The 21,920-nt window shown below is 39.8% G+C and overlaps 1 protein-coding gene across 1 annotated transcript in view; it reads right to left on the bottom strand.

The window, feature by feature from the left end:
• The window catches only part of LOC306862958 (uncharacterized protein), a 110,128-nt gene that overhangs the window by 30,270 nt on the left and 57,938 nt on the right, over nucleotides 1–21,920 (bottom strand). Inside the window, exons 10-26 of the mRNA XM_079406073.1 lie at nucleotides 20,975–21,037; nucleotides 20,182–20,250; nucleotides 20,019–20,081; nucleotides 19,726–19,839; nucleotides 17,454–17,507; nucleotides 17,148–17,183; nucleotides 16,898–17,005; nucleotides 15,821–15,886; nucleotides 15,712–15,738; nucleotides 15,482–15,523; nucleotides 14,971–15,033; nucleotides 14,812–14,847; nucleotides 14,660–14,734; nucleotides 14,487–14,552; nucleotides 9,142–9,204; nucleotides 7,684–7,749; nucleotides 7,426–7,461 (exon numbers count right to left, since the gene is read on the bottom strand). Of these exons, the coding sequence (XP_079262199.1) occupies nucleotides 7,426–7,461; nucleotides 7,684–7,749; nucleotides 9,142–9,204; nucleotides 14,487–14,552; nucleotides 14,660–14,734; nucleotides 14,812–14,847; nucleotides 14,971–15,033; nucleotides 15,482–15,523; nucleotides 15,712–15,738; nucleotides 15,821–15,886; nucleotides 16,898–17,005; nucleotides 17,148–17,183; nucleotides 17,454–17,507; nucleotides 19,726–19,839; nucleotides 20,019–20,081; nucleotides 20,182–20,250; nucleotides 20,975–21,037 (1,047 nt within the window). The remainder of the gene's footprint in view (nucleotides 1–7,425; nucleotides 7,462–7,683; nucleotides 7,750–9,141; nucleotides 9,205–14,486; nucleotides 14,553–14,659; nucleotides 14,735–14,811; nucleotides 14,848–14,970; nucleotides 15,034–15,481; nucleotides 15,524–15,711; nucleotides 15,739–15,820; nucleotides 15,887–16,897; nucleotides 17,006–17,147; nucleotides 17,184–17,453; nucleotides 17,508–19,725; nucleotides 19,840–20,018; nucleotides 20,082–20,181; nucleotides 20,251–20,974; nucleotides 21,038–21,920) is intronic.

Here is a 21,920-nt window from a genome sequence, read left to right on the forward strand (position 1 = left end):
TGACCTCTAGACTGGACTATTGTAATGCACTGCTAGCTGGTTGTCCTGCATCTTCAATAAACAAGCTACAGATAGTCCAAAATGCAGCGGCTAGAGTTTTTACCAGGTCAAGAAAATATTATCATATTACCCCAATTTTACAATCTCTGCACTGGCTACCTATTCAGTTCCGTATCATTTACAAAATATTATTACTTGCCTATAAGGCCCTAAATGGTTTAGCACCTGCGTATCTAACTGGTCTTCTACCACGCTACAATCCAACCCGCTCCCTAAGGTTGCAAAACTCTGGACTTTTGGTAGTACCTAGGATAGCAAAGTCCACTAAAGGAGGTAGAGCTTTTTCACATTTGGCTCCCAAACTCTGGAATAGCCTTCCTGATAACATTCAGGGTTCAGACACACTCTCTCTGTTTAAATCTAGATTAAAGACACATCTCTTTAGCCAAGCATTCACATAATGCATCTTATAATCTTGTACTGCAGTTATATCTGATCAAATGTACATTATTATTATTCTTTAGCTTGGGTTGAACAAATAATTTTTGCTTAGATGGAACAGCAGCTATGCTAATTATGTTTCTATTTGTTTCTCTGTTGATTAACATTCCGTGGTAACTAGGAATGACAGAAGATTCAGTCTGGATCCAACCCTTAAATGATCTGAGATGACCGAACACCTGAGAAAGATGATGCCAACCCCTCAGAGGACTTCGGAGGATGCCAATGCTCAGACAACATACAGAATTACCAAATTTTGCCATAAGTCAAACATATTAAGGTTCTGCAATATATAAATATATTGTGGAAACATAAATTCCTGTAGAGCTGCTTTGCAACGATTTGTATCGCTATACAAATATACTTGAATTGAATTGAAAACTGTAGCACTGGCCAAGAAAGCATAGCAGCGTCTCTACTTCCTCCGCAAACTTAGAAGAGCCAGAGCCCCGACCCCCATCATGTGCACCTTCTACAGAGGCACCATCGAGAGCATCCTGACTAGCTGCATCACTGTGTGGTATGGCGCTTGCAACGCATCCTGCCGCAAGTCACTTCAACGCATAGTGAGAGCAGCTGAGAAGATTGTTGGTGTCTCTCTCCCCTCCCTCCAGGACATCTACAGCACCCGTCTCACCCGCAAAGCCCTCTGCATTGCAGGTGATCCCACCCACCCGACACACAGCTTCTTCAGTCTGCTGCCATCAGGGAGGAGACTGCGGAGTCTCCAGGCGAGGACCAGCAGACTGAAGGACAGCTTTATACATCATGCTGTCAGGAAGCCGAACTCCCTCCCGTCCTTGCCCCCCCTCCCCTCTTTTACCCCATGCAACACTGAACACTGACACTACGACCCTCCCCCCCAGCTCCCCACATCCCCAGGACCCCCCCACCCACTTAAAAACTGTGACCAGCACCTCTCACTTGTGCAGCATTGGACTGATCACTACCTCATCCAGCATTGACTGCAAACTACCTCTTTGGATAGTCTGAGAAAAAGACTGTTCTCCTGTCACTTTAACAGACTGATAAGCTCTTCTTGCACTATATATATACACACACTCTATACATATACACATCTGCACAGTTTTTGTTTAATTTAACTGGTTTGCACTCTATCTATTCTGCCTTGTGCCTTATGCCACTTTATTTATCTCTTTTTTTTTCTACAATGTCCTCAGACTGATAAGCTCCTCTTGCACTATATCTATACACTCTATACATATACACATATATCTGCACAGTTTTGTTTTATTTAACTGGTTTGCCCTCTATCTGCCATGTGCCTTATGCCACTTTATCTATCTTTCTTTATTTTTCTACAATGTCCTCATTTGTATATCTGTATAGTTGTATATACATATGTTTAAACTGTATTTATCTGTATTTGAACGTCTACTGTCAGTGTTTAATGTTAACTGTATGCACCAAGGGTCTGAGAGTAACGCAATTTCAATTCTCTGTATGTATGTGCCGTACATGTGGAAGAATTGACAATAAAGCAGACTTGACTTGACTAATGATTTTTGACATAAAAGAAAAATCGATAATTTTGACCCATACAATGTATTTTTGGCTATTGCTACAAATATACCTGTGCTACTCATGACTGCTTTTGTGGTACAGGGTCACACATATACAGTGTGTGTATATATATATATATATTTATTTATATTTATATATATATATATATATATATATATATACCGTGCCCTCCAAAAGTATTAAAACAGTGAGGCCAATTCCTTTATTTTTGCTGTAGACCGTAAACATTTGGGTTTGCCATCAAAAGATGAATATGAGATGAGAGATTAACATTTCAGCTTTTATTTACAGGTATTTTCATCTGGATCTGATACACAACTTAGAAGATAGCACCTTTTGTTTGAACCCACCCATTTTTCATGTTACCAAAAGTATTGGAACATGTGCCTGACAGGTGTGTTTTGTTGCCCTGGTGTGTCCTATTAGTTGATTATTCAAACAATAAATAGCACTGAATGTCTGCGCTCAGTTTCAGATCCGTGCAGACTGCATTTATAGTTAGTCAGGCGTGTAACCAACATGAAAACCAGAGAGGTGTCTATGGGTGAAAAACAAGCAATTGTGAAGCTGAGAGAAGATGAAAAATCAATCAAACCATTGCACAAACACTGGCAATAACAAGTACAACCATTTGGAATCTCCTGAGGAAGAAAGAAACCACTGGTGTACTAAGTAACACCTCAAACAGGTAGATCAAGGAAAACATCTGCAGTTGATGACAGAAACATTGTGACAGCTGTAAAGAAAGACCCTAAAACAACTGTTAGTGACATAAGCAACAACCTCCAGAGGGCAGGAGTGAAGGTATCACAATCTACTGCTCGCAGAAGACTTCATGAACAAAAGTACAGAGGCTACACCAGAAGATGCAAACCACTCATTAGCAAGAAGAATAGGAGACGAGCCTCAAAAATTCTGGGACAAGGTTTTATGGACTGATTTTATGGACCAAAGTGATGGAAAGGCTAAAGTTTGGAGAAAGAACTCTTACAAGGCTGTACCCCGCCCCCACCTCGGGTACTCAGACCACATCACTGTTATGCTAATCCCAGCATATAGACCACTTCTCAAACTCGCCAAACCGGTTAAAAAGCAGATAACAGTATGGCCAGACAATGCCACCTCAGCACTGCAGGACTGCTTCCAGGACACAGACTGGAATATGTTTAAAGAGGCAGCCACCTACAACAACCACACAGACCTGCATGAGTACACTGAAACTGTGACTGCTTACATCAAAAAGTGCACTGATGATGTGACAGTCACCATGACCATCACCACACGTGCAAACAAGAAGCCATGGATGACAGCAGAGGTTCGTGGGCTGCTAAAGACCAAAGATGAAGCATTCAGATCAGGAGATAAAGCAGCCCTCAAAACAGCAAGAGCCAGTCTGTCCTGTGGCATCAAAAATGCAAAACGGTCATACGCTCAAAAAATCAACAATCACTTCACAGACAGCAGAGACACACGGAGCCTGTGGCAAGCCATTCAGACCATCACTGACTACAAGCCCCCGCCACAGGCCTGTGATGAGGACACATCCCTTCCCGATGCACTCAACCACTTTTATTCACGGTTTGAAATTCAGAATGACACACCTGCACAAAAACTGCCCACACCTCCCAACGACCGGGCGCTCTGTCTGTCTCCAGCCGACGTAAGGAAGACCCTATCTAGGATTAACCCACGCAAGGCTGCGGGTCCTGACAACATACCTGGCCGTGTTCTGAGAGACTGTGCTGCACAGCTGACAGATGTCCTAACTAGTGATCGACCGATATTGATTTTTTATAACCGATACCAATTATTTGCATGTTTGCGTGCCTGATAACCGATATGCAGAACCGATATTTATTTACTGTTATAAAGTAAATAAATGACTGCGTGAAGCAAGTCCATACTTCACTTTGGTTTTTCCTCCTTTCAGTCATCTTAAAAAATGTTTTGAGAATTAGCAGTCTTTCATGCAGGGCTCTTCCCACTGATCTCACTGTTGCGACTAACTTTCTCAGTTGGTCGCACAAGCACATAATTTGGTTGCAATTAGTTTTTTGTTTTTGCACATTTGAACATTTGATTAATCAATGCATGCTGATGAACTTTTATCATAGTTTATAGTTATATGGTAACGAAAGTGTTCAACATTCAACTCGTTCTTTTTCATCGGTATTATTTGTGATTTAAATTTTGTGATCAGGAATTCCTTTTTTCGTGCGCTTTCACTTTCAAATTTGCGATCTTGGTGTCACATTTTACAAGAAAAGATAATTGTCTGTTTTGCTTATGTCTATACACCTTTCATTTTTTAAGACTAAAACAAAAGATGGATTCATTGTTATTCTTAATTAAAAAGCACAACAACAATACAACAGTACGTTGACAATGACAAACTAGCTTACATAACAGTTACTAACAAAAACGAATAAGACGAGGCATGGCACAGGACACATCACATGCTGTCTTATATACCTAGTACACTACAGAATGTTTAGCAAACTCTGAGGAAGCAAATAAATATAATGATCATGAGCAGATCATGATCTGCTCATGATCCCAAACATACAAGCTCATCTGAAACGTCTTAGGTTACGTATGTAACCCCAGTTCCTCGAAGGAACGAGACGCTGCGTCAGGAGACGCTTTGGGGAACGCCTACAGCGTAACCGGCTCTGAATACCAATGAAATCTGTCCAATGGATGGGAGGGACATCACGGGCGAGGTGACGTAATGACCAGCTGGTATAAAAGCACGTGCGGTGAAACTGGCATCAGCTTCTAGAATGAAGCAAGCGCTGGCAGGGATGCTGGAAGTGTGGCCTCGCGACGCAGCGTCTTGTTCCTTCGAGGAACTGGGGTTACATACGTAACCTAAGACGTTCCTCTTCAGGAACTCGAGCTGCATCAGGAGACGCTTTGGGGAACGAGATACCCACGGCACCAGACTTCCAAGTCCCTGCCCTGTGTGTATCCAACGGAGCACATCTAGCGCGAGAGAACGGAAACCTGGAGTGGCTCGTATGTCTAGGTCATAAAACCTGACAAGGTCAGGGGTGTAGACCATCCTGCAGCGTTGGATAGGGACACCTGCGAGAAAGGCCTTGGAGGCCGCCACACTCCTCATGGAATGAGCTCTAACTCCCATGGCGAGGGGAGGTCAGAAGACTCATAGGCCATCTGAGTGGCATCCACGAACCGACTGCCTCAGTGCACCACAGAGGAAACGTGTAACTAGGGGTTGTCTGCCCACTGTCAGTCCACCAAGAGGGGTGTGGTAAGCCGAGATTGCCGCCACATAGACCCTCAAGGTGGAGTGGGCTAACCCTGCGGCGGACGAGAATCGAACTGGATTCTGTAGCCTCTCTCTACAGTGCGCAGGACCCATCTAGACACATTTGGCAGTAGCTTACACGCTGCGAAATAGTCTACTAAAGGAACCAGTCCCTCGAGACTGGTCTCTGGTGTAGTCAGAGCGGCTAGTTCGGTGCCCTGAAGTGGCGAACCAGCAGGGAACAACCGAACCAGCTGCTCTAGAGACCCCCGAAGGGGTGGCGAACATCTCAGCTCCGCTACGGTACCGGGCGGAAGAGACTGAGACGTGCGCTCGCTGGAGACCGCTGCACCCTGAAGCACCGTAGGTGGCAGGGTTGGCAGAACGATCTCCTGAGGGCACTGGGGGAAGACGAGCACCGTATGCTGCGGCGAATCGTGCTCTACCCCAGCGGGGCTACCCTCATAAGCCCTGATCCCACTCACATCAGGGCATCATGGCCGAAGACCTCTTCACCTGCTTGGCTGGGAGGTCCTTGACCGCACACCCTTCAGGAGGTCCTTGACCGCACACCCTTCAGCGGCAGGGACTGCTCTCACCTAGCAGCCCCGTGAGCTAGAGAGCGGCGAGGGAGAAACCCCCGCCCTTATCCAACTGCTTGAGCAGGTCAGCCTGGCATGCCCGCAACACCACCATGGCGAGCAGACATAAGCCAACCTGACTTGCTGCCGCGTACCCCTTGCCTTCAGAGACGACGCAGCGTCATGGGAAAGATAGCTCGCAAGCGTCTGTTCCACACGCAGCATCACTCTGTGATCGCGCTCACTCGTCCCCATCACATACCGTAGTAATCAAGAGGGGATGAAGAGGCGGGCCGAATTGATTTCCCTACGACCTCGACACCTCAGTGTGGAGGTCGGGGAAAAAAAGGCAGGCTCGGATGTGGAGGCGCGTCTGAAACTGCAGAAAACCCTCTCTGCGGTTCGACAAGCCACTCCACAAGCTCCTCATATTGGGGTGACAGAGTGGGTGCAACATGCTCGACGCTTCCCATGTCAACCTCCTCTGAGGAAGACACGAGAAACACCGACGCCGCTGCCGGTCATGGGATCTGACAGGTGAGGATGGAGATAGAGACTCGCTCGTCTCCGATCCTGCCATCAGATCCCGCCGCGAAACCCACGAGCGCCGCCTCCGCGGAAGCGGGCAGCGCCGCGGGGAACGCCAACACACACAAGCTGTGTGTATCCCCCGCATACACAAAAAAACATTTGCAGGGAGGAACACACAGCTCGTATTGCGCTTCTCCCATATTTCACGAGTTCGCCCTTGCGTATAATGAACAGAGTTAAGGTTTATGCGTATTTGGCGTGCTGTCCGGGGAGAGGGCTCCGAGCTCTGTAAATTACTCCCGAACCCGGGGCACTCCTCCTGTCCGGGGAGAGGGGTCCGAGCTCGGCATTTAGCCCGGACCCAGAGCGCTCCCCCCCCGAGCTCCTCCCCACGCTGGGGTAGGAGCGGGCTGATGGTGAGGAGTTGGGGTGGAGGTGGGATATATATATATATATATATATATATATATATATATACACACAGTATATATTAGGGATGCACGATATTATCGGACTGATATCAGAATCGGCCAATAATGGCTTTAAATGTAAATATCGGCATCGCCCCGATATGAAATATTATGCCGATATGTCTTGTAGTGATGTTTTATTAACAAATTTCGGGAGGAGCACGCGCAGATAATTAACACGGCCAATTCACCATCAGCAATCACTCAGTCTATCCCATCAGCCGAGAGAGAACTTCTATAAATAGACCAAGCCATCTTACCTTCATTCTCTCTACAGTTTTCAGAAAAATGATGATGCTGGAAACTGAGATATTCAACTAAAGCTTTAAGTTTTAGAAAATGAATTCTAGAAAAACTTGGATGATGTGATGGAGGAATGTCAGAAAAATAGTTGGAGAATAATGTAAACAATTATATTTATCATATTAATTGATGGGATTAATTAAACACGCTCCCTTTAAACTTTCATGTGGAACATTCATAATGAATAATAATAAGAGTCAAAGTCACATGATCTTCTGCTTACCGTTTGACCAGGAGTTCCAGGAACGCCACGATCTCCCTGTGAGAAGTAAAGAAAAGCAAGGAAATCAAATAAATGCAAACAAATCCTGTCCGTCTCAGAAAAGTTTGGTGTTAAAAGTTTGGTGTAGACTGGTCTTGAGTAATGCAGCAGTTAAAGGTTAAACAAAGACCAAACGTTGCATTCTTCCCCATTCAAAACTATACGAGTGACACGTCTTGGGGATTCTATAGTCTTTGGGTTAAAGAAGTCATGGGTGACCTTCAGTCCTTTGGGTCCCTGCGGCGCATGAACTCCAGACACAATCCCCGGCTCTCCTTTCTGACCCTACAGCAGTAATTCATGCAAAACACACACAGCAGAATTAAAAACACACTCACATCCATATTCAGCAACGACAAGAACTTCTGATGATAATGTGTGAAATCAGAATATGATACACACACAAACCTCTGCAGCTGCTTGTATCACACACACAGTCACACACAGGCGCGCACGCACAGTCATTATACACACACACACACACACACACACACGCACACATACAGTCATTATACACACACACACACGCAGTCATTATACACACACACACACGCAGTCATTATACACACACACAGTGTATAATGACTTAGTGAAGGATAAGAGTTTGAGGTTGCTGTGAGTTTGTTGTGTACAGTGTGTGTGTGTGTGTGTGTGTGTGTGTGTGTGTCTGTGTGTGTTTTGTGTAGTGTGTGTGTGTGTTCAGTCTGGTAGTCATTATGTTTCTCTGCTGTGTGTTTATGTGCCTCAGACATTCAGAACAAAGCTGTTCTTTAATCTCATCTGGTGTTTTGTTTCACACAATATGAGATGATTCCAGTCCTCCATCAGCCAGATGTTATTAGAGAATGCAGAGATTAGAATTATGACACGTCAACAGATCAATATCCATTAGGAGAATCCAATCTGGTTCTATTATTTACAATCAAGTGTTTTTTCCTTATGTACACCACTGTTATGAAGTTTGGGCTCAGTAATGTATATACTCTGTTATGTACACTCTGGGGTGCTTGTCACAATTTATTTATTGATTTATTTATAGTTGATTTGTTATGTTTGTTTGTTTTTTTATCATTTTAAATCAACAACTCTGAGATCACCTGGAACTCATCATGGACCACAAGTGATCATACATAGAGACTGACTTATTAAATGTATTAAATTAATTAGATACTGATCTTTTGAAATGAATGAACGATGAATTCAGAAGCAGTTCTGCTGTCAGTGGTCTGAGTGTGTGTGTGCGTCTGTGTGCTCTGATATTGAGTATTTCAGAGGTTTGCATCTGCGATTATATTCCTGATTACACACCAACAAACAGCCCCAGAATTCTCCACTTTCTCTCTTCCTAATCAAACACAAACACACAAACACACACACACACACACGCAGTCATTATACACACACACACACACACACACACACACTCTCTTTCACACCTGTGGCCAGCTGCATAAAAGGCTTAGAGTTGTCTTAAAAGTTAGTCATCAAATTTTTTTCTTTAAGACTGATCATAACTTTTTTTTTTTTTTTTTTTTAAGTTAGTTACATAAAAATGTAGCTTGGTCTAATTTAAATCAGAAAAATTAGACTTCTTACCCCTTGGCTAACTGCTAGTTGGTCAAACTAGTTCTTAAGGCACAGGCCCCTGCACTACATACACATATAAAAATAATTTACCTTTAATCCTGGAGGCCCCTGAACCCCTGGGGCCCCGGTATCACCCTTTGGACCCCTTGGCCCCTGGTGGAATAAAACATAGTATTTTTGTCACCACTGCCGTAAGATAATTAACCCATAAAGTAGATTTAAAACATTTCTGAAGTGCAAAAACCACACAAATATTCATGCTCTTCAAACTAAGGCTTTCAACTGTAATTACGTACATTAACTTAAAAACATACTTAATTTCAGACGCTGAAACACTTACTGAATTCCAGTAATTGTTCTAGTCAAATGTTCCGCTGAGACCATCACAATATAGAGCGTGTTTTTGTGTTATTATCTCAAGCTGCCTGGCACGTTTGGAAGCTCTAATGGATTTGTGTATTGTGGCATAAAGTCTAAAGAAGTGTAAGTATTTGACTCTGAAGCAGAAAGCTCTGCTCTGAGGAAGCTTTCACAGGCGTAGCTGTTTACATGCTGCACAGAGCTCTCTTTATTTGCTTCACTTCTGCTCGTCAGTGCCCGTAAATTACATAATAAAGCAAAGCTAATGTGTCGTAAATGTTTTAAACACAATTTCACAGGCAACTCGGTGACTTATTGTAAATAATGCAATTAAAGTGCCTTGTTTACATTCCTGTGCGTTCCATGAGGCGAGCAAGTGGTCTTTCTTCAGAGTCTCTGTTTGTGTTTTTGCAATAGAATGAGAGTAGCTTGAGAAATTAAAAGCAGTGAGAAATATAATGAAAAATAATAGTTGGAATACTATGGCCTAAAGTACGAGTATAGGATGACAGCCATATTTCAAGACAATGATAAATGATATTTCATGCTTGTTAAGCTTCTACTGAATTTACATTCCACCATACAAATGACCATACTTTTGTTAAATGTGAGTTTTAAATTTTATGCGTTTCCATCTGGAGTTCATTTATTGAGTTTAAAAGTGAACCTTCATAATAATTTACTTAATAATAACTTCATCATAGTATTAATATTAAAGCAAGGGGACATCCAGAATGGCTAAAGAATGTCAGACAACATTTCTGACTGGCCTTCACTGCAGTAATCCAGAGATGCAAAACAATTACACTGTACCTGTCCAATCAACAGGCTTAATTACCTTAAATACAACTATATTCAATCATGGCCAAAAATATCGGCACCCTTGGTAAATATGATCAAAGAAGGCTGAGAAAATTAATCTGCATTGTTAATCCTTTTTATCTTTTATTTAAAAAATTACCAAAAATCTAATCTTTCGTTGGATAACCCTGGAAATTCTTATGAATTTTGAAATATCTCTGAAGTATATTCTCATTCATATTCACAATTTTGAGCACTCCAGGGTGATTATGAACATGAAATTATCCAGCCATGGCTTCCTATTTCACAGAAATATAAATAGGAGGGAAAACAAAGCCCAAATTCCCTTAATCATCATCACAATGAGAAAAAACAAAGAATATATTTCTGATGTGCAGGAAAAGATAATTGAGCTTCACAAATTAGTGAAGTGGCTTTAAGAAAAGAGCTAGAGCAGTGAAAATTCCCATTTCCACCATAAGGGCAAAAATTAACAATTTCCAATCAACATAAAATGTTAGGAAACTGCCTGGAAGAGGACGTGTGTCTATATCGTCCTGATGCACGGTGAGGAGGACAGTTTGAGTGGCTAAAGACTCTCCAAGGAACACAACTGGAGAATTGTAGAAAATAGTTGAGTCTCGGGGTCAGAAAACCTTTAAAAAAAATAGTCAAACAGCACCTACATCAGCACATGTTGTTTGGGAGGGTTTCAAGAAAAGTTCTCCTCACTCATCCAAAAACAATCTCCAGCATATTCAGTTATCAGACACGACTGGAACTTCAGATGGGACTGGCTTCTATGGTCAGATGAAACTCAAAAATTTGCTTTTTAGCAGCAAACACTCAAGATGGGTTTGGTGAACACAGGGATAAAAAGTACCCCATGTGTACAATGAAATATACTGCTGTATATTTGATGTTGTGGGCCTATATTTCTGCTGGAGGTCCTGGACATCTTGTTTAGACACATGGCATCATGGATTCTATCAAATACCAACAGATAAAAAAATAAACAAGTGACTGACTCTGTTAGAAATCTTATAATGGGCCATGTTTGGATCTTCCAACCATAAAAAAATCCAAACACTAACCTCAAAAACAACACAAAAATGGGTCACTGAGCACAAAACCAAGCTTCTGCTGGCCATTCCAGTGCTCTGACCTGAACCCTGTAGAAAATGAGTGAGGTGAACTGAAGAGAAGAAGCTGTGAATCTGAAGGATCTGGAGTGATTCTGGATGAAGGAGACCATTCCTGATCTCTTGTCAGGTGTTATAGGAGAAAATTTAGAGCTGTTAAACTGGCAAATGGAGGTTTCAAAAAAGTATTGAATAAAAGGGTGCCGTTAATTGTGGCCAATGTGCATTAGAGAAAAACAGTTATTTCATAATAATATTTCCCCCATTTTAAATTCTTATTATCCAATGAAAGGTTAGATTTTTGTGAATTTTTTAAATAAAAGATCAAAAGGATTAACAATGCAAATTAATTTTCACAGCCTTCTTTGATCATATTTACCAAGGGTGCCGATATTTTTGGCCATCACTGTATTTCACTGTTGTGTTTTTTCTGATTCATTGTTATGTTTCCTCATTTGTTGTTGTGTTTTCCAATTCATTGATGTTTTTTCTGATTAGCTATTGTATTGTTGTTTTTTTCTGATTCACAGCTTGTTTTTCTGATCCATTGTTGTATTTTTCTGATTCGTTGTTGTGTTATTTGATTAATTGTTGTTTTTCTTCTTATTTATTATGTTTTCTGATTCGTTGTTCTGTTTAATTTTGCTGATTAGTTGTTGTGTTTTCTGATTCGCTTTTGTGTTTCTGATTCGCTGTTGTGTTTTCTGATTCGTTGTTGTGTTTTGATTCGTTGTTGTGTTTTCTGATTTGTGTTTGTTGTGTTTTCTGATTTGCTGTTGTGTTTTCTGATTTGCTGTTGTGTTTTGATTCGTTGTTGTGATACTGATTCGCTGTTATGTTTTCTGATTCTCTGTAGATTTTTTTCTGATTCGGCGTTGTGTTTTCTGATTCGTTGTTGTGTTTTGATTCGATGTTGTGTTTTCTGATTTGCTGTTGCGTTTTCTGATTCGTTGTTGTGTTTTCTGATTTGCTGTTGCGTTTTCTGATTCGTTGTTGTGTTTTCTGATTCGCTGTTGTGTTTTTTGATTCGTTGTTGTGTTTTGATTCGTTGTTGTGTTTTGATTCGTTGTTGTGTTTTGATTCGCTGTTGTGTTTTCTGATTCGCTGTTGTGTTTTGATTCGTTGTTGTGTTTTCTGATTTGCTGTTGTGATACTGATTCGTTGTTGTGTTTTCTGATTCGTTGTTGTGTTTTCTGATTTGCTGTTGCGTTTTCTGATTCGTTGTTGTGTTTTCTGATTTGCTGTTGCGTTTTCTGATTCGTTGTTGTGTTTTCTGATTCGCTGTTGTGTTTTTTGATTCGTTGTTGTGTTTTGATTCGTTGTTGTGTTTTGATTCGTTGTTGTGTTTTGATTCGCTGTTGTGTTTTCTGATTCGCTGTTGTGTTTTGATTCGTTGTTGTGTTTTCTGATTTGCTGTTGTGATACTGATTCGTTGTTGTGTTTTCTGATTCGTTGTTGTGTTTTGATTCGTTGTTGTTTTCTGATTTGCTGTTGCGTTTTCTGATTCATTGTTGTGATACTGATTCGTTGTTGTGTTTTCTGATTCGTTGTTGTGTTTTGATTCGTTGTTGTTTTCTGATTTGCTGTTGCGTTTTCTGATTCGTTGTTGTGTTTTGATTCGTTGTTGTGTTTTCTGATTTGCTGTTGCGTTTTCTGATTCGTTGTTGTGTTTTCTGATTCGTTGTTGTGTTTTCTGATTTGCTGTTGCGTTTTCTGATTCGTTGTTGTGTTTTCTGATTCGCTGTTGTGTTTTTTGATTCGTTGTTGTGTTTTGATTCGTTGTTGTGTTTTGATTCGTTGTTGTGTTTTGATTCGCTGTTGTGTTTTCTGATTCGCTGTTGTGTTTTCTGATTCGTTGTTGTGTTTTGATTCGTTGTTGTGTTTTCTGATTTGCTGTTGCGTTTTCTGATTCGTTGTTGTGTTTTGATTCGTTGTTGTGTTTTCTGATTTGCTGTTGTGTTTTCTGATTTGCTGTTGTGATGCTGATTCGTTGTTGTGTTTTCTGATTCGTTGTTGTGTTTTGATTCGTTGTTGTGTTTTCTGATTTGCTGTTGCGTTTTCTGATTCGTTGTTGTGTTTTGATTCGTTGTTGTGTTTTCTGATTTGCTGTTGCGTTTTCTGATTCGTTGTTGTGTTTTGATTAGTTTGTTGTGTTTTCTGATTTGCTGTTGTATTTTCTGATTCGTTGTGTTTTCTGATTCGTTGTTGTGATACTGATTCGCTGTTGTGTTTTCTGATTCGCTGTTGTGTTTTCTGATTCGTTTGTTGTGTTTTCTGATTTGCTGTTGTGTTTTCTGATTCGTTGTTGTGTTTTCTGATTCGCTGTTGTGTTTTCTGATTCTCTGTAGATTTTTTTCTGATTCGGTGTTGTGTTTTCTGATTTGCTGTTGTGTTTTCTGATTCGTTGTTGTGTTTTCTGATTCGCTGTTGTGTTTTCTGATTCTCTGTAGATTTTTTTCTGATTCGGCGTTGTGTTGTCTGATTTGCTGTTGTGTTTTCTGATTCGGCGTTGTGTTTTCTGATTTGCTGTTGTGTTTTCTGATTCGTTGTTGTGTTTTCTGATTCGCTGTAGATTTTTTTCTGATTCGGTGTTGTGTTTTTTGATTCGTTGTTGTGTTTCTGCTTTGCTGTTGTGTTTTCTGATTCTCTGTAGATTTTTTTCTGATTCGGTGTTGTGTTTTTTGATTCGTTGTTGTGTTTCTGCTTTGCTGTTGTGTTTTCTGATTCGTTTGTTGTGTTTTCTGATTCGTTTGTTGTGTTTTCTGATTCGTTGTTGTGATACTGATTCGCTGTTGTGTTTTCTGATTCTCTGTAGATTTTTTTCTGATTCGGTGTGTTGTGTTTCTGCTTTGCTGTTGTGTTTTTTTTAATCGCTGATCTGTTTTTGCATTTGGTTTGTCTTTTCCAATTTGCAGTTGTCTTTTCTCATCTGTTGAGTTTTCGGATTCATTGTTTTCAATTCTGATTCGCTGTTTTGTGTTCTTGTTTGTGAATTTTATTTGCACTTCAGGGTTAGTAGGTGAATATGATTAAACAAGAAGATGTTTTTGGTTTGGTGTCGATGAAGGTTACTTAAGCCATTCTGATCAGGCCATGAACAAACAACAAAAAGTGAAAGGAAAGGCTTCTTACCAATGGTCCATATGTTTCAAAAATCCCTGAGAGGTTAAAGATTCCTTCAGTGTCATTCAGCATCAACTGAGGGTGGAGAAACAGTTCAAAACAAATGCATTGGAATTAGCATCCATATCCTTAAAATCAATCCAGTGTGACATTATAAAAATGTGAGACATTAATGGACTCACCTCATGTAGATTAATGACTGGTCCAGGAGGCCCCGGAAGTCCAGGTAAACCGATTCCATCTAGACCTCTTTCTCCCTGAAACACATCAACTATTAGCATCGAAGTTGATAGCTCTGAGAGAGAAATGCCACAAATGTAATGAGAATACAAACCTTCTGACCCATATCACCTTTCTCTCCCCCTTCCCCCTGAAAAAAAAGTAAAACAACAGCAAATTAAAAACAAAAAAGCATCTATAAATTGATAGAAATATAGATTGACTACATTAATTGAGATCAAGTTTTACAGCCTATTTTGTTTTGTGTATTTACTTGTCGCCCAGGCAGACCAGGATCCCCAGCCTGTCCATCGTCTCCTTTAGCGCCCGGCTCCCCCTAGTGGAGTGGAGGAGAAATGATTATCATAAGTCTGATAGTATTCATATGACATATAAATAACATATAATATAATTATTCTATGCATAACTTCTATGAATATGTAAAACTTATATTAATGGTGTTTATGGTAGATTGTATGTTTGTCACAGATCATGGGAGCAATTATTTTGGAATTTGATTTAGCTGATAACTTCCTGAATCCAACTTCTGTAACTGTGTGTGTGTTAATGTGTATGTTATGTTATAATGTGTTTTTACTTTGAATTGCACAATGAAGGAGGTAAAGGCCTGAGATGCATTCACTGACCCTTACAGATGTGCTAAAGATTGTAAATTTGGGGCTAATGGGGAACATGTGGGTGGGAACAGCACGCTTCCTTTGGAAAGCAGGAATGGAAACAGTTGTGGAAGAGTGTGTGTGTGTGTGTGTGTGAGGAGCACAGACCTTCACTGAAACACCTGGAGGGCCGACGGCTCCTTCTTTTCCCTGAAAGTGTAGAGTTGGGTTCATTTAAATAAAATCAAAGGCACCTCTAACACTAGGCATGCATTCTCTATATGGTGATTCCAGCTAATGACAAATAAAATCACATGATAGATGCCATATCTAGGTTTTACAGTGTTGGTAGATCATGCCAGATTTCTTTGTGTTTTTGTGCAGATCTCTGTGTGTACCTGTGGTCCTGGGAGCCCAGGAAGGCCCTGAGGATGAGAAAATACATGAGAATGAGCTGCAATTCAGCTGTAAGAGCCAAAAAGCCTTAGTAAGTGTGGATGTACATACAGGTGGTCCTCTGGGCAGCACAGGTCTGAAACCACTGCTTCCGTCAAGACCCGAGCCCTCCAGATCCTGCCGCAAAACAGACATCGAATCAAACAATCGGGGAAAAAAACACAACATTTCAGTTTTCAAAGGCTAAACCCACAGTTCAGCTCATTTGACTAATTCAAACAAAAGTATCAACTTCACTTTCAAGTGCTTTCAGTTCTTCGGACAAATCTAATATTAGATAAAGGAGAACATATGTGAATGAATACAAACCTGTACTCCTTTAATAAAATGTGACCCTGGAGCACAAAAGCAGTCTTAAGTCGCTGGGGTATATTTGTAGCAAGAGCCAACAATACATTGTATGGGTCAAAATTATCCATTTTTCTTTTATACCAAAAATCATTATGATATTAAGTAAAGATCATGTTCCATGAAGATATTTTGTAAATTTACTACCATAAATATATCAAAACTTAATGTTTGATTAGTAATATGCATTGCTAAGAACTTCATTTGAACAAATTTAAAGATGATTTTCTCAATATTTAGATTTTTTTGCATCCTCAGATTCCAGATTTTCAAATAGTTGTATCTCAGCCAAATATTGTCCTATCCTAACAAACATCAATGGAAAGGTTATTTATTCAGCTTTCAGATGATGTATAAATCTCAATTTAAAAAACATTGACCCTTATGACTGGTTTTGTGCTCCAGGGTCACATGTGGGGCAGTCGTGGCCTAATGGTTAGAGAGTTGGACTCGTAACCCAAAGGTTACGGAATTGTAGGTGGGGGGAGCGAATGTACAGCACTCTCCTCCACCTTCAATACCACGACTGAGGTGCCCTTGAGCAAGGCACTGAACCCCCAACTGCTCCGGGTGTGTGTTCACTGCTGTGTGTGCGCACTTTGGATGGGTTAAATGCAGAGCACAAATTCTGAGTATGGGTCACCATACTTGGCCACATGTCATGTCACTTCATGTCACGTCACGGCATATATCCGATACTCACATGTAAATAAATAAATAAATAAACAAATAAATAAAAACCTGTCAAATCTATAGAATCTGAAGGTCAGTGAAACACACCATCATGTCAAAGCTGAAGCCCGTTCCTGGAGGTCCGGGGGGCCCCGGCTGACCCCTGGGGCCCTCAGCCCCCGTCTGTCCTGGGAGCCCCGGCTGGCCTGCATCACCCTGAAAACAAAGATCACTTCTACAGCTATCAAGTCTCCAAACTCATAACACATCTCTGAACATTTGCATTTTTTACTCATAATTTAAAGTAGTGAATCTGGCAAACTGATCTGAAACACCAGTGTGATCCAAATGTCATTACCTTTGGTCCCAAGAGTCCAGGTAAACCTGCTTCACCCTGCCATAAACACACAAGACATGTCAAAATCTCCAGAGTTTCACTGCATGGAAAGACATTTCGTTCTGCAGGAGCGTTTGGAGCGACGTTATCAGCAGGAAACAGAAATAATCTGTGGAAGTGTGACTTCATATGTGTGTGTATGAAAATCATGCAACTAAATGTTCAAAGACAGCAAGAGAGGAATACAGGAATTAAATAAAGAATAAAATCAACAAACAGAAATGCAAGAAAATACAAAAAATGACATTTCCTAATCAAATATCTTACTTTCTGCCCTTTTTCTCCATCTTTTCCTGGTTGACCGTCTTGTCCATTTTCACCCTAGCATGACAGAAAACACCACATAAGGCCCTCTTGCACTGAACACATGAATATTAAGAATAAATAATACAATACAATGGCAGCAGTGACAGATTCTGAAGTGTGTTTTTGTTATTAGTCTTTTCTTGAGCAGTCGTTCAGGAAAGCTGTCCTGTCAGAGAAGCGTCAGGTTTTTTGTGACTGTGTTTAAGCAGGAAACAGGAAGTTAGTAGTAGTTTTGTCATTTCCAAAGGCAGTTTCCCCATCATAACACATCATACGAACTCAGCAGATGAAGGTCAGCTCATATGAAGAAGAAATGAAACCCGAACTCCTTCATCTTCACCCTCATCGCTCTCCCCTCCAGGCCGATCTGAGCTTGATTCACAGCTTTACAGGTCAATGTTCATCTCAAAACATTATTGGATTAATGGACTATCTGATCGGCTTGGGAAAAAAATATTCATTTTAATTTTCACCTATGACGAAACATTTGGGGACAATTACTTCGATCCAGAGGTCTGGATAAGTATGTAATGTTTCTCATAACTGTAAAAACCCTTCAAACGGTCCAGTAATGGCATTATGACATCTAAAGGATTTTCATTAAGAATTGAATATTTATTTATTATTCCTTTTTTCTTGCAATTCTGAGATTATATCTCCCAGTTCTGTCTTTTTATATAAAGATATTTTAATTTGTATATTTATATAAACTCAGAATTATGAGCAAAAGAATTGTGAGATAGAAAGTCACAATTACACGTTTCTCCCCAAAAAAGATACATTTTAAAAGTGTTTAAAAAAATGTATTCATAGTGAAGATGCAAACTTAGAATTCAGAAAAAAGTCAGAACTGCAATATATAAACTCAGAATTACCAGAACTCTCAATTCTGACTTTTTTCTTGCTATTCTGATTTGTTTTTCTCTGAAATGCAAGAAAAAAATAAAAATAAAAATCATGATATAAACTCAGAATTGCAAAAAAAAAAAGAAAAAAAAAGAAAAAGAAACAAAAGTAAATTCTGAAACTACAAGTCGCACATACTTTTTTAATATATTTTTATCCCATGTTAAAAAACAAGCTTCTATAGTACAGTGAAGCAGTGCTCTAGTGAATGTATTTTATTCCATCTGCTAAATAACAGCCCCTTTTTCTACATCATGGAGGACACGTTTACACACACTTGATTGTGACGTGATTAAGAAGGTTGCGTGTGATGAAAGCTGAAGCAGGCGGTGAGAATGAGATTTCTGTGTGTCTGGATCATGATGAAGAAACCATTGCCTTTGGCTCATGGTTTGAGTTTAGCATCATGATAGGAGCTCCAGCTCAAATCCAGAGCCACTAAACCAGTCCTCAATCACCTGCAACACACCTCCATCAGGACTCAAACCTCATGCTCGTACACACCACATGACCTTCTCAGTTTTGTGGAACACAAAAGGAGATGTTTTGTAAAATGTTTGCGCAGCTCTTTTCCACACAATGAAAATGAATGTAGACCAAAGCTACAAACATGACCAGAAAACTACAGTAAATAAAAGAGTATTGTAGACTGTATTTCATAAACATTTTTGAAAGAAGAGTTTAGTTGTACTTCTGCTCAGCAAGGCAGCATTTAAACAAAAATACTGTAAAAACAGTGAAATATTATTTAAATGTATAACAACTGTGTTTTCTGTGTGAATATGTGTTAAAGTGTAATGTATTTCTGTGATCTGCAGCTGTATTTTCAGCATCATTACTGCAGTCTTCAGTGTCACATGATCTTCAGAAATCATAATAATATACTGATTTACTGCTCAACAAACATTTCTGATTATTATCAATGTTGAACACAGTTGTGCTGCTCAATATTTTTGTGGAAACTTTTTTTTAGAACTCTTTACTGAATAGAAAAGAACAACAATTATTTGAAATATATATTTTTTGTAACATTATAAATGTCTTTACTGTCACTTTTAAGCAATTTAATCCATCAGTTACTATTGAATGTAGTGTATATTTATATGCTACTCAAAATTTAATTATTGTATGGCTTAAGAAAACTTAGAATATAGTGCAAAAATAATTTGTATTGTCTACATTTTTTTTTTTTGGTCATCAACAGTGTCTCCATTCAAAGAAAATCAGACAGTTTATTCATGTGAGTAAATAATAACTGAACTTTCATTTAAGGATGAGTTTTAGCTCAGGTCTGTTTCTCTGTGAATCAGTACCGATCCTCACTCACCGGAACTCCAGATTTGCCCGTCTCCCCGTCTCTTCCAGGAACCCCTGGAGGCCCGATGGGCCCCGGATGAGCTCCGACAGAAGGGCCCGGAGGTCCCGGTGGCCCTGGAGGACCCTGATGAGAGTACAAAACAATAATAATTAACCTGAGCACCAAATTCTTTGTCTGACAACTCATATCCGCACATCTTACACATGTATATAATAACTACCTCATGTCTCATTTTGTTCAGCGTTAAATCATTTTACGTTAATTCAGCAGGAAATCAAGCTCCTGTGACTGTAATAACTCACCCGTATCAGCTCTGTGTCGCTGTCCAGATCCACAAAGCTCGATCCGGAGCCGTCGATGCCGTCCTGCTTGTGGGAAATGCGCTAAGTTTACAGTCTGGCCATCTGCTGTTATTATATTCATATTTATATCAATATGCACACAATAACATATAATGGCACATACCGGATTCTTGTATGTTCCTGGGGGTCCGGGAAGTCCAGGCGGCCCCGGGATGCCCACACCAGGATCACCCTAAAAACATGAGTGGATTGCTTGTTGTGATTGGCCCAAATTCTTCATGTTAGCAGTCAATCGAGCGCATTAGTCTTAATCTAAGCATTACATCTAAGCATTATATAATCCAAGCATTATAATCCATGAACCAAACCAACCAGCTATGAGGAGAATCACAACATAACAAACTTTGATTTGAAGAAAAAAAATAGTATTTGGAATTTGGACAAAAAGACAAAGATAAAAGTCAATTGATGGTTTTTATGAGGGGAAGAACTACAATCCCATGAAGCACTGCAAACAACATCAGCGAATTAAAAATTATGGAGAAATATTGTATTTACATAATCAATATATTTCACGTTTATGGCAAAATATGCATACATGTATACAAATATTTAAGCATTTTTATGATTTGTGTGAGTGGGCGGAGCTAAAGAGCTCTTTTGGTCTCACCAAGACTCTCTGATTGGTGGAATTTTCTGCACAGCATCATAAGTTATATAGTTTTTCATCACAAATTCTGCTGTTAAACATTATTTTAAAAATAAGTTGAAATAATGTGGCCTGATGGCTTCAACAAAAGCATAAACCATCGGTTAACAACCTCAGAGCTCATACTAGGTAATAAGTCGCTATGGAGAAAATAAATGCAAATGTTACTTCTGAAACATGACTGTCACACTCTGTAGGTTTATTAGGCATGCTATTATAAAACATATTCAGCCCGTGTGTGTCATACCTTGTCACCTTTGGGACCCGGATCTCCAGGAAGGCCCGGGAATCCCGGAGGTCCAGCCTCTCCCTGAACGTGACAGAAAGAGAGGAAAACAAAGCAAACGATCACATTCATTCATGTTACTGAAACATCAGTTTTATAAATTGATTTTTAAATGCTTGCGTAATAAGGCACCTGCTGTTTTATGTAATTTGGTAAAGAGACATGATGCTATAGGACGAACCACTAGGGGTACAGAGGTTGGAAACTGTAGGGTTTTGTAGAACATCACAAGGGGAAAGATCATTCTCTGTAAAGGGGTCACAACTTTGGAATATGTTGTCAAATGAGTTTAAAGTGATACATGATATAAAGTCTTTTACATTGACAGTTAAACGCTGGCTCAAATTAAATCAGACCTGTACGCATATTTGAATTTTTATATGGTTCCTTACTAGTTATTTATTAAGATTGGAAGAGTCTATAAAAACTGGGCGTGTGGTTGTTCTGTATTCTGTTTGTGATGTATGAGGATATTGTATGAAGAATTTGTAACATTAGTTTTTTAGGTATATATAGTTATTTTATTATAATTATTTTGGTTATTTATATTTGTATAGATTTTATAGAAAAGCCTTTCTAGGGACATGACATGCAAATTAGCTTCTGCTATAATCTCTATGTGCAGTGCATTTTTTCCTGTCTTTGTCTGGAATTATGTCTATTGTATTGTCCCTATTCAAATAAACGTATATATAAATAAAATAAATCAGCATGTATTCCTCTGCTGTGGTCGGGAATGAGTGAAATACACAGCCTATAGAGTGCAAAGAGTCCAAACATCAAGCTACTGTTGAGTAAAACCACAGTGTGGTGCATTAAAGGCTTGCTGCTGTTCTAGGTTTGGTTTGGTTTGGTCATATCCAGCTCATGAGACTTAAAGCATGCATTTCTCAAGCATTTACATTTC

This window comes from Barbus barbus (assembly GCF_936440315.1).
Source record: "Barbus barbus genome assembly, chromosome: 44".
Taxonomy (NCBI): Eukaryota; Metazoa; Chordata; class Actinopteri; order Cypriniformes; family Cyprinidae; genus Barbus; species Barbus barbus.